Source organism: Parus major, chromosome 1A (assembly GCF_001522545.3).
Source record: "Parus major isolate Abel chromosome 1A, Parus_major1.1, whole genome shotgun sequence".
NCBI lineage: Eukaryota > Metazoa > Chordata > Aves > Passeriformes > Paridae > Parus > Parus major.
The window spans coordinates 56531989-56549300 of record NC_031773.1 but is presented as its reverse complement, the minus strand read 5'-3'; the positions used below and the strand labels follow the sequence as shown (position 1 = coordinate 56549300).

General features: G+C 41.6%; 1 protein-coding gene across 1 annotated transcript in view; it reads left to right on the top strand.

Moving 5' to 3' along the window:
• Nucleotides 1–1192: 1192 nt before the first annotated feature.
• Nucleotides 1193–17312, top strand: part of LOC107204406 (transmembrane protein 178B) — a 31176-nt gene continuing 15056 nt past the window's right edge. Inside the window, exon 1 of the mRNA XM_015627463.1 lies at nucleotides 1193–1329. Within this exon, the coding sequence (XP_015482949.1) occupies nucleotides 1203–1329 (127 nt within the window). The 5' untranslated portion in view covers nucleotides 1193–1202. The remainder of the gene's footprint in view (nucleotides 1330–17312) is intronic.

The following is a 17312-nucleotide window of genomic DNA, read 5'->3' as shown; positions in this document are numbered from 1 at the left end:
AAATGTTAAGAGAGTTGACTTGGTTGGAATTTTTTCTGTACATATACTCTTGACATATCTGTGCTTAAACTTTTTATGCGTGCATGAAGGGGGACAGGGAATAATCAAATGTTAGTGAAGATGCCCCCATCTGTTTCATTATCTCAGGGTGTGAATATGCTCTTTAGCTCACATAGTCCTTGCTCTTTCAGTGCCAGGTGGTCTCACTGCCCAGATTTCACATCCAAACCAACTGTGAAGGATTTTTTTCCCAGCACATGCAGGAAGAGGGTTCCCAGCTGTCCCATAGTCCCATCCTTTTTGCAGAAGGAAAATACACAACACAGACAGGTCTTTATTTAAGGATTCCTTTCATTAGGACTTTGGGAGCCTTTTCATTTATTTATGAAATAAATGCAGATCAGCTCCGGTCACCCACATCAGAGGTCCCCACTTGAAGAGCAAAAATGTTTAGCTCCAGCACTGTGCCTTCCTCCTACTCTTAGTGCTCCCTGGAGCAAAAACATCCTCACCAAAAATCACCTGGCAAGGTCACCATCTAGGTACAGGAGAGGAAATGATATGTCCTCTGTCCCAGCCGTGTATCTGGAGTGCATCCAGTGATGTCTGACACCAGAGTGTCAGTGTGCCTCACAGTTCTGGAGGCACCACGTTTCACTCCTACCACTACTGGATGCTATGGCCCATGTGGGAAGCCCAGAGGGGCTCAGTGACTTGCCCAAAATCACACAGGTGGTCACAGTTGAGGTGAATCCTGGTACAAAGCACAGAAACTGCTTTGCTGATCAGTTTGAGCAGGGTGACGAGGAGTAATGGCCAGAGATGAGAAGGCAAGATGTAAACAGATGTTGTGCTAGCGCCCAGAGACTGCAGTTAATAGGCACAGCATTGCACTGAGGCCATTTTACAACTTCTAGCTCCTGAGCAAGCTGTCACAAGTCACTTGAGTGCATCTGCACTGAGCTTCACTGTGTGGTAAAATTGTCACCTGCTCTCTATCTACCCATTCCAAGTTAGTGACTTAATTTATGGTTTGTCCTTGCTCTGAATCATCCTTACTTAAATCATCCCAACACACACTGAAGTCCTTGCAGATCAGTAACATTTTGGATTAAGACTGTTATGAACCTCTGATGATGCTGATTTATCACTGCTCCCACTCACGTTGTTTTTCTGTCTTCCCCACTGCAGATCTGCGCAGGATGACAGCTGGTTTCATGGGCATGGCTGTGGCCATCATCCTTTTTGGATGGATTATTGGCGTGCTGGGGTGCTGCTGGGATCGAGGCCTTATGCAGTATGTGGCAGGGCTTCTCTTCCTCATGGGAGGTAAGGATGGTGGTGTTTGAAGAAATGCATTTTTCTTCTTGTTTTCATGTTCCCTCTTTCCACATGTCCCTCCTTTTCTAAGTCACTGAAAATGTGTTTTCAGAGTTAGTTTACTTGATCTGGACTTGCTTTCAATCCGAGCTCTTTCTGGTGCATATCAAGAATCAGCCAGCCAGAGTTACATTTAACTTCAACCACAAAACTTGTCTGGAGTGTTTGTAACTCATGGTAGTAGAAAGGGTAATCTGAGTTTTTTAGTACAGTACTCCCTTGTTGGAAGTAATGCTGTCACTTAGTAAGCTCAGTAATACAAATCCAAAGATTATGCAGACGTTATTCCTACCCCTACCCTATTTCACAGTGGGACAATTTGATTCCTAGAAACTGTGCTGAGAGTTATAATCTATATTTATCACTCATCAGTTTTTCTTGAGTCAAATGAAACCTCTAGTTTATATCTCTCTTTTTTTGCTGTACCTATGAAGAGCATTCTCTGTTTTCATTTTCCCACTCTATATACACTTTCTTGTAGACTTCTCTCTGTAAGAACAATTATCAATCCAGCAGCCTTTTCTGCCACCAGTTCCTGTTTGTACTTTCTCAAATATGGATGAGAAGGACCATTCCCTAACAAGGTCTAATCCATGCCTTATATAAGCGGTGTGATGGTTTTTCCTTCCCCTGGTGGTAATTCCTTGTCTGAAGTATTTTGTGGTTGTATTTGCTTTTTTCATGCTGCATCACATTGGAGACCCACAGCCATCCTGCAGTTGGATGAGACATGCAGGCCTTTCTCCACCTTTGTACTTTCCTACTGATGCTCTCCCAGTTTACAGAAGAGGTTTTGTTTATTATTCCCCAGCTGCAGGCCCTGACACTGTGTGCTTTTGAACTTCTTCCCATTCCTACTACACCAGCCCTCAAGGTCATCCAACATTTTCCATGTAATGTACCAGCCTTCCTTACTACAGATGTCATCCAAATTTCTGTCTGCAGCAATTTTCAAGGCACAGTTACTTGAAATGAAGGGTGTGAGAGTCAAGTTTTGAGATATTCACCCAAACACATTGCTGGGTGAATATCTCAAAGTGAACACCACTACTTCTCTCTTCTCTGCTGGTGATTTTTTGTTTAGCTGGGTTTTTGCCCTCCAGGCAGATCATCACTTCAGTGCATTTTATCATCTGTTTATCTGTACTGTGGTGTGGCACAGATCAGTGTGTGACATAGAGGAAAGATTCTGTAGTCCCAGAAGAGGAGTTAAGTGCTGGAGTAACAAGTATTTATGTTCTAGTGATGTTGTTCTGGTGACATTAGGCATCAGTTCTCTCTGTGCCCTCAAACACATTTGAAATCTGCTAGGACCTTGTGCAAGCACACCCTGCTCGTTGTGGGGATGTCTCTAAATGGTTTGTTTCGGGTGTCAAAACATTATAGGCAATGGCTTGCCAGATGAGCTTGGTGTTTCTTATTTATGTAAAAACTTAGTTTGCACAGGAGCCATTTTGCTCTAATCTGCTCAATTTACTACAGCACAACATTCAGATTAAAACATTGAGAGTATACTAAATAAATACAGAAAACTTAAATTTTCTAGAAACTAGCCATGTTTACTACTCTGAAATTATCATTATATATGGGTTGGTTTCCAGAGCAGCTGCAGAGGTTACCTTTTGGCTCGATGTTATTTGTGAGTGATTTGAAGGATGACTGATAAAGTTTTCAGGTGAAAAGAGATTCAGTTTTAACTGTGTGTAATGGAATGGGTCACTCACAGCTTACAAAGCTCAGTGCAATGCAGCTGCTAAATGTGTTATTTTTTATGGAATATGCAATGAGACCATGAGGTGGGGTTATCTCTGGGCTAAGCAAAACTATTTCTGGACATCCTAATCAGGTGTCAGTGCTAAAGAAGGATGTGGAAAGAACGGGAGAGGTTTGCAGAAGAGCTACAAAAATGAGTTGTGGTTTGAAAAACAAGACAAAGACAGCATGCCACAAAAAGCCAATCGCTTGAAACTGTTTACCAGAAGGTTTATAATTGACTTGAACACAGAGTGGAAGTACCTATGCAGTGAGAAGCCATCTAATAGTAACATGATCTTTGCGTAGACAAAATAATAACCAGATCCAGCAGTTGGAACCTGAAACTAATTGAAATGAGAGGCACCAGATTATTTTATCTGCCAAATTCTGTCAAGATGTATAATATTATAAATAAAGATGTGCTGGGAAGAGATCAAACTTATTTTCTGCTTCAGTGCAGACACGTGGATCAGCATTACCCAAAGGTTAAGCTCTTTCTTGTTTTGCACAAGTCAATAGCAGCAGCTATACTGATTTCTTTTAACAGCAAATGGGCATAAAGTAACATTTACAAACTGAAGCAGTCAGTTAATAAAATACACAACTAGAGCCATCTAATCTAAAAGTCAGTAGCTATCAATGTTGTCAGATGGTGTCATGTGTTACACAGTCATTCCTTTTACAGCCAATGAGTCTTTTAATTTAAACTTTTTTATTGCTGGATGGTGTTTGAATATAAAACTGCTGCTTCTGTCATGCCATAAATGCTGTCAACGTATTACTGTACTGTTTCTTAAAATGCATGGAGCCAGAATGCCTCTTAGTTTTGCCTAACTTTTTCTCAGGTCCAATAATGGAAAAACTGCTTTGGAAGGTTTCTGCCATCTGACCTCATTGTAGCTGAGAGGAGACTGTGTTCAATTGCTAGCCATAGAATCAGACTGAAATCCAACCTTTCTTTCCATTTTCAACACCACTCGTCTTGGCCATGCTTGTAGCATTTGTTCAGTTTTTATTTCTAGACAAACAGCTCTTTTGCAATGCGTAAACACTGCCAGCTTAGCATATCTATGGGGTTTGTCCCTTATTGCCCATAATTCTTTGAACAGGAAATCTCAACAGAACACTGAGAAGTGTGCTATAATAATCTAATAAAACCAGACGTGATTTGCTTGGACCTCTGGTTTTTTATTATATTTACCAAACAGTCTTCTTGCTAACCCATGTGTCAGTGCCTCATAAGGACTTGCTTTACTTTGCTTGATCTAATTTCTCAAGCAAATTGCTGAAACAAGTCATTTACAAAACACAGGCCATTATTTGGTGTTAGTTCCTCCAGAATCCAGGACACGTAAATTGTGATTTAGAGTCTGCTTTACACTGCTATTCTGCATGTTTTGTAAGCTAAAAATTATTAATAATTCATCTTTTCTGTTTAGTCCAAATGTATCTGTATCAACAGCAATCACAGATCCCTTATGGCTTCCATGGTTATTTTCCATAATTTTAGGAATTTATTGTACAGTTTATACTTGAATTCCTTATCTTGAACAACAGTGTTTGCCTGACCACAGTAGAACTTTTTTTTCAGTCCCTTGTCTTCTACAGAGCCAGATGGATACTGTAAATTATGTTTAGCACTTTTTGTCTCATTTTGCATGATGGTACTGCTGCACAGCCTCCTGTACCCAGAATTACACTATCTGTTGTCATTACATTCCAGTATTGTCAGTATCATTTTACCCTGCAAGGCAGGAGAATTTCCCTTTTTGAGAGTTTCTCCATTTGGAATTGTGCCTTTAAATTTTGCTTTAATTAGTTCATTTGATTCATCTTACTTGAGACTGTTTAATTCTATTACAGAAGTGGGTCACACTCAAATTATACATGACTCCAAGCACATCCTCTTGCAGGTTCTTGTGTTTTCTCTTCATGCAAATTACTGAAAATCTGTGCACCACTAAAAGCTCCAACCAGTCATTTTGTAATTTTATAACAATTTCTGGAACCTTAGGAGCATCTGTAACACTACTTCCAAATGTCAGAGTCCTGGGGCAAACGTGATGCTTTCATGCTCATCAAGTACCTAGTCTAACTAACAGGAATTCAGATAAACATCTACCTGAGGGAATGCACATGGAATATTTTATACTTTTTGTTTTGACCAAAGTAAATTTATTTGCACCAAAACTGTGCCTTTGCTTTTTCAAGTCTGGATGTGGCCACCTCCTCAGTTCCCAGGAAGTGGTGTTCACATTTTCTGGCTTTGAGCAGTTCTTTTGAATGTTCAAATTCTTAACTTGTTTGGGTTTATTATCATAGTAAACCTGTCAATTCTTGTGGTTGGTGTCTTCAGTCCCTCAACATCTAATTTAGCCATTTTTATCAAGGTCAAATGTCAGTTTTAGTTCCAGCTACAAAGAGCTGAGATGCTACAAATTGCCACACTGGTAACTCTACCAGGGCAAATTCCACGGTCTCCAGGAATCCCTTCTTTCTGTTCTCCATCAAGTTGTTTGTGAATATTTCCTGTGTCATGATCAGTGACACAAGCTGATCCATCTAACCCTAGGTTTTTCTACCTGCTTTCCAGCACATTCATCCATAGGATTTTCTTGTTTCAACATCTCAGATACTGCTAGGTTTGCAGTCATGCAAACCCAACCTCACCACATCTTCTGTTATTGTTCTTGCTATATAAAATAATCTTTTAAAGACAACCTCTGATAGCCTGATGTTTTCCCAGGTCAGCTGATTTTAGTCAGCTGCTTTGAAATATCATATGGCTTGCATTATTTCTAATTTGAGGGCAGGGCTGACTTCGAAGCTAAATGCTTCAAAGCCCTTTTCCTTCTCATCAGCGACTGCTGTGGGGAGGGTGGGATGGCTGCCTCCTGGTGGCATGGTCCAGTGTTTTGGCAGTGATTTAATCCTCCCCCTCCCTATCCTGTGCACTTCCCTGCTGAACTGCTGTCTGTTGTCCCAGCTGGAAATACAAAATGGCACTTCCAATATCATGTTCTGGTACTTGCTTCAGTGCACAATTATCCCTGGCCAAAGCTACATCACTTGCCTCTGTAAATGTATTAAAAGACTGACAAAGAATGATGTTTTATCATCCTTATCAGAGCTCTGTCCTTCAGCTGCACATCCATGTATTTTCCTTTTGTAAGTCTGTAATTTGTACTGAGAACACATTTTGGTGAAATAGTTAGGGGTTTTATTATATGCCTAACAAGGAAGCCCTTCGGGGAGAGACTTCTGCCTTGTCTTATTTTGTTCCGAATTTACTGCAAATGAATGTAATAAATAATCTCTGCATTTGTTTACTGGTTTACCTGTTCTCTTCACTCTTATCAGTTCTGTCTTTTGACATATACTTTAGGGTTTTTTTCCCCATTTGCTAACAATTTCCTTAGAGAAACATGTAAATTTACTAGCCTGGCAAATATTCATTATTCTTTGCAAAGTGAAGAGAGTTTCTTGCTGTAACCTTGCTTTAGGCCAATTAGAAATTTTACCATTAATAATTCAGTCTCTAATTAGTCTATTTGGAAATTATTCCAGCTGTTAAATACCCTCATATGTGATTTGGCTTCAGCATGCAGATCTGTAATAGAACGACCTGGAGTCTCATATAGCAGCTCATTTCTTGTCTTTGCTGTACTTTTGCATGAGGTACTGGGCTGGGAGCTTTGCCTGGGAGTCTGAAATTTCCTTTTCTACTGGCTCTGAAAGGCCTGGAAGTCATGCTGTACACATACAGTAGTAGTATGGAGTTCTTCTGGCCTGATTTTCTGCTCTAGCATTTGCTTTCAAAAACATCAGGAATTTCTTTCATCCTCTCCTCCTCCCTCCTCGCCACTGGTGATCCGCCAGCCTGGAGGTTTCAAGTGCCATTTGCCAGTTCCACTTTTGCCACTGATCTGGGTTTCTTCTGACTCCCTCTAAGAGTGCTGCAGAGACATTACTCTTTGTAGCCCATCCATATTCAGAGGATCTAGGTCAGGGTTAGAAATGCTTCAAATCCTTCCCACAGCAGAGGTGATCACCTGTTCTTTCCAATGGTGGCTGCTGCAGTAAAGATAAGCAGGCAGGAAAGATGTGTGAGAGGGAATAAAAAATTAAGTTATGCAGGTGTGTTGGCATAATGTAATGCTTTATTTCAGATATGCAGGAGAGAATGTTTATTAAAGAAATAAAGAAAAACACACTTATGTATGTTATGAGTGTGTTCTCTTTTTTTTATTATTTTAAACTAGGGAGAAATAACTTTTAATTAGTAATTTCCAGCCTTCTCAGAAATACTTCCAAAGTATTTCTTTCCTCAGTCCAGGGGTAAAGCAGCAAAATGCTTTATTATCCTCACAGCCAGAGGATGGACAGACCATTTAGACTGGGTCACCTTCTCGTGCCCCAGGTGTGCCACTCTTCATGCAGGGCTGTCACAAGGTGCCAGCGGGGATGAGGACACACCCAGGGCTCCGTGCCAGAGCCATCAGCTGTCACAGCACAGCCTCACTGTGCCCAGGAGCTGATGGCCAGGCTGGGATGCCAACCCCATCAGAAAGCGGGGCTCCAAAACAGGGCTTGGGAGCCCGTGCAGCCCCGTTGTCGGTGTAGCTGTGCTGCACGTGTCCATATCCTCTTTCACTCCTGCCTCCACAGAGAGCCTGGTCTTCCAAATCCCCCAGCCTCTGTGCTGTGCTTCCCCTGCCTGTGCTGTGCATATGTTAGGAGATGACAACGGAGGCATCTGTGTATTTGCAGCCATGTATCGTTACCAGCTGTTGAGTCATTTGAGTCTCAAATTTAACGCGCTGTACTTTGAAAATAGCACGTAGGGGTAGAAAATAAGAGTGTTTGTTCGACACAACTGTGGTCCTGCCGCCTCAAAATAATCGTCCCACTGCTGAATAATTTAACAAAAATGGAGCAATTCAATGCTGCAAGTGTAAGGCAAAGCTCTGTGACTGACATCTTCTAGGCAGTTATGATGTACCTTCATAGAAGCTGCCAAGAGGAAGCAAAGAGAAAGATCAACAAAGGGAGAAAGTAAAGCCATTCTTTGGAATTCATTGGGAAATATGATATGTCCCACAGGGCACCTAGGATTTCTATTTTTCATTAATAATCATGGTCTTTATCCATTCTTCAAAATGTTTTACTTTTGGTGACATGAGCAACCACAACACTGAATATGGAAGGTATTTCCTTTGATCATATATATATTTCTTTCATTTACACAACATTATTCTTTGAAAGTTCATTTTCTTGTGCTTCTTCCGAATAAAAATGAATAGTTTTAGAAAGTTTACATCCTTTTTTTTCCCCTATGGAAAGCCAAGTGTAAATGCACGTGTGTGCACAAGTGCACAAGACACAAGGCAGATTTTAAATAGCAGTATGTGATCTTCAGAAAAACCAAGATCTGCAATAACACAAACTGTGCAGATTGGGGTAATTTTTCTCAAAGGCATAATACCTTTGGCCACTTTGAAGAGTATTTACAATTCAAAAAATATTGTAAGACTGGAAAAGAAATGAGATGCTAATCATGTTTTATTCCTGTGGGAGGTACTAAATTAATGATGACTGCAGAGGAGCTTAAAAGTTTAGCAAAACTCCCTACAGACCATTGTGAGAACTTTTATTTTACTTTAACTTTTTTTTATGTGGATTGACCTCCAGATGGAGACAAAGGCTGGTTTGTATCAAGAGATGCCACAAAGGGGTTATGAAAGTCTTTGAGACCAGCCCAGGAACAACAAAATGATTCCCTCCTCTGCCATGCCTGCCCCACCCCACACATGAGCACCCTGGCTCCTACTGTGCTTTTGGTTAAATTTTGCATTATGCTCTAAAGTGATTTAAGGCTTTGGGTTGGAAAAAGCTTGAGTTAATGTACAGCACTAATAGGCTTTAAATGTTTAAAACTCTCAAAGGCTCTTGGTTGTTTAAAACCCTCAAACACATGACAAGGGTGTTCTGGAAGGCAGAAAAGGAGCTGATGAGGGTCTTTTTGGACCTGTGAGGAGAAGAAGAACTCAAAGCAGTCACACAGGCTTTGTGCCCATCAGGAAGTAATGTAACAAGGCCAAGAGCATTTATATTCAGGAAATAAGAGTCAACCTGTTTCTAGAAATGTCCTTTTTCACTGCCTTTAAGGATTTGTCCCTCTTTATGGGGAATGGGAGAGGAAATTTGGGTTCCTAACTGTGGAGAAAAGCAGGCCCAGGGGAGACTTTATTCCTCTTTACAACTACCTGACAGGAAATTGTAGCTATGAAGGGTTTGGTCTCATCTCCAAGTAACAAGGAATAGAAGATGAAATGGTCTCAAATTGTAACAGGGAAGCTTTAGATTGGATAACAGGAAAATCCTCTGCAGCAAAGGGGTGGTCAAGCATTGGAACAGGCTGCCCAGAGAAAGGGTCACCATCCCTGGAGGCATTCAAGGGATGTGTAGATGTGGTACTTAGGAACATGGTTTAATGGTGGATTTGGCAGTGATGGGTTAATGGTTGGACTTGAGGATCTTAGAGATCTTTTCCAACCCAAGCAATCCTATTATTCCTTTAAAACATCTCTCCCTGCACAGTTTGTGGTGTCTCTCACAGACCTGGTTGCAGGTCATGTACCTTGGTCCCATTTTAGGCCAGGTTTCTGAAGTCTCAAGTGTGCCTTTTCTTTTCTTACATCTTTCAAAACTAGGATACTGATAGGTACATGTCCAGGCATGTATGTATGGATACAAGTTCACTGTATATACACATGTCCTGATAAGGGGATAGAACTGGAAGTGCTTCATCATCCAGACCAGTGAACCATTAGTAATCAGCCTTTAGCAACTATTTCCACTTGCCTTTTGAATGCTAATTTCCTGTTCTCACTCAAAAAATAAATATTTAGGAAATCACCAGGCAGACATACATCCCCTTTGCCATATTTTGGAGTTAATATAATGCCAAGATGGCCTGTTGATTATTTCCCAGCTAGAAAGAAGTTGCTCAGCTGATGGCAGGACAAGGCTGAAAGGGCAGAGCTGGGGGTCCGTGTTACATCTTTATTTATAGTAATTCCCTCTGCTCTCTGGTGCACCAACAACACATTTTGCATTTATTTATTTATGCTGGCACTCATTTTGAAAAGGAAATAGGATACTCTCTGGAAATATGAAAGATCACCCACTTTCATAGTACAGACATCAGTGTGTCACTGCATATCAGCAACTGAAATACTCTTTTATAATTTCATGTTATAATACTCCTCAAGGGGAATCATAACTCTCATTACAGCGTTCAAATGCAGAGTTATATCTTTTATCCCACAGAATATTATTTTCACTAGATGCTATTTTTTCCCAGTACCTCAGGAATATATCTGATTCTCTAGGTGCATACTGGCACACCTGGCATTGAAATGTTGAGACCTAAGAGTTAACATCTCTGTAAGAAAACAGAGGGATATAGATGTGGTTTTTTTGCAAGTCAATAACACAACTGTACTGCAGTGTGTAGTCATTTTGAAGTATTGTTCTTTGGGGCTTTTTTCCCCCCTGGAAGGAAAAGCTCAACAAGAGAATTCATTGTCAACTCCATAGCATTTGATCTCCATGGAAACATTATCAGCTGACTTCAAAGTTAACCTTCAAATATGTTGTGGGTTGTTTTTTTTTCCTGTGGCTTATTTCTGGTGCTCCTAGATGTGCACTTGCAGGCTGTGGGGGAAGAAATACCAATACAATTCCACCAGCCTTGTACCTGATCACAGGAAAGCACTGGAACTTAGGTGAAGGAGAGAAAAAGCTTCTTCAATGAGGTGAAGAGATCTTATAGTCTGGAGCAAAAGACAGAGCAAGTAGTGTATGCACACCTCTAAACTCATTGTTTTTCTCTCCTAGCTCAAATCTGTCTCCCTGAACTTTGTGTGCAATAAATTAATAAAATAAATAAGGAGTCAGCTCTATCTGGCTTTTCAGCAAGAACTGTTCATGTTCCTCTGTGTGTTCATTTTAAGTCAGATCTACAGGCTTGTAATTTCTCCCTGACCAGGATGGGAGGTACTGGCAGAAGCATCAGTACCTTCTAAAGTTACGAGAACGGACAACTCAGCGTAGTCCGTGAAGGGCATGCAATCAAGTTGCTTCTCAGGGACGTCAGTAAGTCTTTGGGGAGCTGACAGAAGGTAAAATAAAGTATAAATAAAGCAGAGGAGACAGATTCCATAGAAATACAAAGTACTTTCCCACAGACAGCCCTAGAAAACAAGTTCTGTGTGTTTTAAAATTCAGTGGTTGTCCCTTATCCTTTAATAATGTCACTAGGTCTTTGATCTGTTGCTGGCTTCTGCATTCCAATGGCAAGATGCACCAAAGCCAAAGGAAGACAAAACAAAACTGGCATTTATTATTGGGTTGGTATTTTTAAAAGGAAATTTTGCTGAGTTGTTTGCATGCAAGGCATAAAAGAGGAAAGACTGTACATGCAACTGAAGGAAGATTAATACTGGCATGATTTGCTAGACACAAAGAAAATTTTACAGAGGGAATGAGGAGGAAATTTCTGTGTGTGGCAAGCCTTTTTGTTAAATGCAGGGGCTGAAGCAAGATTTAGATTTGCTTTCTTGGCTCCTCAGGTTGTCAGCTGAGAAAAAAATATTCCCCTTGGGCAAATCACTGTCATACCCGCTTGGTCTAATCTGCCTGGACAGAGTCTAACTGGACACCGGAAACTGCATTTAAAAAGCAATTGGACCTGGAAAAAAGTGATAAATGAGTAGGGCATTCCTCATTTCTGCCCAGCCTGGTTCTTCCAGGGCATACAGAGATCAGTCATGCCAATGCACTTGTGTGGGTTACCAAGGATGAACAGGTATTTCCTCTGCAACAGGAAAGGAGATTTCAGCCTGATCCTTTAGGGCTGTACAAACTAGGTCAGTCTAGTTTGTTGCTTGCAAGCATTTATGTGGATGAGGTAAACTTCATCAGGTAAAGCAGCAAGTGGTTCTTGTTGATCAGACAAAATTGCATCTTATTTTGGTTTCTGACTATTCTATCTCAGTAACTGTATCAGTTACATATAGAAAGGATTTTTCTGTTCCTAACAGGTCAGCTCAGGGAAACTGTAATAGAGCCCAGAGAGTTTTGCAGTAAAGATCCTGAAAGTTGTACAAGGAAAGAGTCCTTTGGTCACCTGACAAAAACAAATGGATAAGCTTTTCTCCAGCACCTAAAGGGGAAAATATCCAAATGAGGTAGCCACCACCATCACCCCAAGCTCCCAATGGCTTTTTTAGTACTGCCTTCAGCAAATAAAAGGATTAAAAAAGCATGTGACTAACTGTCCTTTTAGACCTCAAAGTATTCCCTCTAGGAGTATTTATAGTGGCACACATTAAGCAATATGGAATAAGGCTGCATTGAATTTAGTTGTGCTGTACCTGTTCTCCAGTCTCACTTGTATTGAAGAACATCTATCAGTGGACTTTTCAGCAATATAGGATTTCCTGCCAAAAAAGATTACACAGATCCTCTGAGGCTCCTTCTGAGGGATGTCCAGTATTTTGACTGGAAGAAAATGGTCTTACATACTTAGAGGTGCAATGACCTCATTACCAAAAGACCAGATGCAATGTGGTGCACAGATTCCTGATGCTACAGGACATGTCCTGTGACCAGGCAAACCCAACCTGACTCCACAAGTTTCCCTTTAGCTTTGACAAATGCCTAGGGTGGGAAGCACCTGCTTAAGGTACAGCTTGTTACTAAATATCTTGTCATCATCTGAGGCAAACCTGAGGTGTGATGGAGTCACTTGAGTTTGTTCAGATCTCCAGTGCCTCTTTCTGTTTAATGTTTTGGCCTTTTCCTGGGTCATGCTGTGAGCTCCACACTGCAGAAGATAAGAGAACTTGCCAGAAGCCTCTGAATGTTGCCAAGCATGGTGCTTGCCAATGCGCAGATGGGATAATTTTTCTAACCCTGGATTAGGATTTTTCTTCATTTTGACACTGAGGTCCTTTCTTTTCTTTCTGCTCCAGTAAAACTGGAATAATATCACAGTACTACAACTGGCACAATTTTTGCTGTCTCCTGTGTTGTAGCTTTAAGTTCATGACCAGTTATGTTTGCTTAATGGCTGTAGTCAACCCGTTTTATTATTGCTAGGTTATTTGGGTTGGGTCATAGGAATCACCACTGCTACAGTACTCAGAAGTTTATTCACTCAGGCTTTGATCTGAAGGCTTTCTTCTCTCCCTAGTCCATCAAACCATTGTGCCTTTAGCTAAATAGTGTTTTTTGCCTGATGTGCCAGCTCACAGCTTCAGAGAGTGCTTGCTCATCGCTGTAGCTCACTGGCTGCAGCTGTGCACAGCATGGGTGTCCACTCCCTGTGTCGCCCCATGCCCCGAGGGAATACGGTCACAGAAATGTCACCAAGTGCAAATCTGCAGTGTGAGACGTGGGCTGACACTCGTATCGGCAGAGCAAACTGGGACTCAGCCCTCAGCTGCTGTAACACTGCTCCTGTACATGAGATACTGATTTACACAGGCCTAGCATGGTCCCCATGAAGTGTTTGGGCTTGTGGCTGAGCACACACAATCCTCTGGTGCCATAAGACACTGCAGCTGCTGCAGCAGCAGTCCCTAGACAGGCACACAGGGGAGGTGACGCGCAGCAGGCGCACAGCTCTGGCATGTGCTGGCCACCTCTGGCACCTTGTGAAGCAGGAGGCCAAATGCAAACCACATTCTGAGAGTGGCTAGAATGCAATATCACGACAAACCCTGCAGTTTATCTGGTCCATGGTATAAGATAAAAATGCATTAAATCCCAGCCCAGGTGGGGATGTAATCTCACAAGGACACAGCACTAAATCTCCTCCACCAGTCAGATTTATTCTTCCTTCCCCGCTTTTTTCATAAGGGCAATTTTCCAGTAAACCCCTTGCTATTCTGCAGCCTATTGGTGATGCTGCAAGCTGCTTCTGCTGGAACAGTACATAATTAAGCAATAATTTATATTCTGTGCGTGTATGCACAGAGCAATAAAGTGTTCTCAAGAGCTGCGTGCTGCTGAGGCGTTTAATCCGTGCACAGAAGGAGTTTACTGCAAAGCTGCTCCCTCCCTCCAAAAGGCTTTTGTCATCACTGTATTGGGAGGGAATTTGGTGTATTTTTTAATAATTTCATTTGATTGGGATATAAGTTAAATAGTTAATGCTACACACTCCACTTTAGGATCAGACCTAATTTTGTTTGTTTGTTTGTTTGATGTACCTTGAAAATAGTAAAAGCTAGTAGGGCAGAGAGAAAGTAAAGATAATGTTTCACTTGTGAGATTTTTTTCTCCCATAGCCCTATAATAAAAGAAAGTGATGATAATTAAGTAAACAGCACTCCTTCCAAAGACATTAGTGGCCACAAGAAGCTACTAGAAATACTTTAAAAGGCAGAGATTTACGTTTATTTGAAAGCTGCATGGTTTCAAAGGACATCTTAAAATCCATACCTTCGTGGTTCTTTTTTTATCTACTAATTTATAAGTAATACTTGACATTTCTATATGTTTTAAAAAATAACAGAAGGCAAGAAGAATCAGTTTTTGGGGTTGTTTACTTTGTACATCTGACAGCACAGTTTGTGAGTCATTTCTATCCGTTGTGGGGGGAAGGGAGATGATGAACATCATTCTGTCAGATGAGAAAGAAGCTATTTCCAAATCATGAGACAAATGATCTGTAAGAGGAGGGTCTCAGAGATGGGCTTGGTGCCCAGATCATTTTAATTACTCACTTTTTGGATTTCCCATACCTTCAAATTGGTGATGTCTCCTTCAGGTTTCAGTCAGACCCCTCCTCCCTAATAATAAAGATGAGGATGTTTAGATGAAGCTCCTGCCAACTGGGTCTGTTTGTGCCTAGCACCACGAAGGTTCACCTTCATCTGCAGTGCATCTAAGAAAGGCTTAGTTCTTGTCTCACAAAACACCACGGACCTTGGGAAATCCCACAAGCTCTGTCACTGGGGAAGTGGAACCAGGTCTGCGGGTGAAGGACGTGGCTTCTGACACTGCTCAAGGGGATACTGGCGTTAGGGAAAATTCAAACAGATTTGGTACGGATGATTTGAGCCTGTTTGTGTTTAAATCAGTTCACTCACAAGCAGTTTTGGTCTCCCCTGGAGGTGAGGTTTAAAAACTGTGGAGGCATTGCAGACCCTCACACAGCTGGGCTGATTGGAAAGAAAGGGACATTTACAAAAAAGAAAAAATTAATTCCTTGCAGCAGAGGCCCATGGCACTGCTTGATATAATCATCCTTGAAAACAGCTACAGCAAAAGGCTCTGACTCATAATCCACATGGTATTAGGCTTTGACCAACACTGATATTACCTTTCCCTGCCATCCCTCTTCAGATGATGTCTCCCCCTGCAGCAAGGATGGCAGGACCCCAATCTTATATACATATATAGCAAATAAGTTCATCTCTGTCCTAAAAAACCTTCCAATCTAAATGAAAGGGACAGTCAGTGTAAGGTTTTATATTATTCTGAAATATATAAGAAAGATAGCCACAAGATAACCAAGAGGTATTTAATAGCTCAGGTTCTTAAACCACTGATGATCATCAGCCCATTAGCAGGACAGGCACTGTCAGAACCAGGCCAAGATGAAGGGAGGCCACCTGACAAGGAATCAGGATGGAGGTTTCACTACATGTCAAACAGCAGTTTCTCTGGCACAGACACAGCTTTACATGAAATTTCATCTCTCACATGATTGAAGCATTTTGCAGTGGCACATGAATTACCTGTCAAAAATCCCACTGTTGCCTTGTCTCGTTCATTAAGTTTCACTTAGGAGGATAATGTGCAAATCCCAGCACAAAGAACTTTGTGAATTCTGCTCCCCTCAGCTGCTGAAGGAGATGGCCTTTATCTCCCTGTGCAGCTCATGTACCAGCAAGCTCCTATTGCCACCTGCCATTCACATTTTGTGCATCAGGGCCATGGCTGAACTGCCAGCCTTCAGGTCTGGTCATCTGCTTGAATCACAGCTATGGGGAGTGTTTTTCACAAAGAAATTGAAGTTTGTTTCAATGCAGTTTCCAGGGGATCCGGGGCATTAGTGCACATGTAGGAGGATACCTCACTGACAGCAAAAACTTGAGAGGAAACTGCATATGGGTTCAGTTTGACTTCTGGGGATGAAAAGGATTGTAGGATTGGGAATGTTCATGACCTCCTGCAGTCCTGCTGCCTCTGAAGAACCGTGTCTGTAGTGCAGAGTGTCATGGGTAGGAGTGACAGCCTCCCTCCTCCTGCCACCTCAGCTCCATGTCATACCTGGACTAGCAGAGGCTTCATTTCCACGGGTAAGCTCAGGTTTTGCATCCTTTTACCCATGACTCTTCCACTACAATGGCCAACAACTGTGCAATTTGCAAGGATGATCTTTTGTGTTATGATTGCCAGTTCATGAGGAAAAGCTACTGAACAGTCAAGAGGTAGGAACCTTACTTGGTTTTCATCAGTAGCCTTCCTGGTGAGAGGCCAGATTAACTATGAGCAGGAACTTCCTTGCTTGGCTGAGCACAAGCAACACATAGGACTCATAAAATGGCCATAAAGATTTTTCTAGATGGCGTAAAATGGCATTTTTTGTGTCTGCAATGAAGAGTGCCAGAGAGACAGATAACTCTGTGTCGTACAAGACATCCTGCAGAGGCAGAGGGGGGTGATGGGCTGAGGACTGTACTCTGCACTCTGTGACATTGTGCATGGCAGTCATTATTTGTCATCATGGGTTAGCACATTCTCCAGAAAGAACCCAGGCTTTCTCTAGAGAAGTCTCATGCTTGTGATTTGCTTAGTTCTCTAGTGTTGTAACTTGGTCCTCTCTGTTGTTCCCTTGTTAAGGGGCAGAATACCCTCGGCAAGGTGGAGTGCCAATATATTGGCACTGTTCAAATACAAAGAGTGTGCAACACTCATTGCACTGAAGAGCTTGTGATCAGAACCACCAAGACAAAGAGTGCAAGCACGGGGAGTATTTGAAATCCTAAGTTATTTCCTTCCCTTTTGTACTTAGCAAATGCAGCTTTAGTCTGGCCACACAGATTTTCCCACCCACCTCTCTTAACAATCTTCTATTTTGAGACAGCAGAAATTAC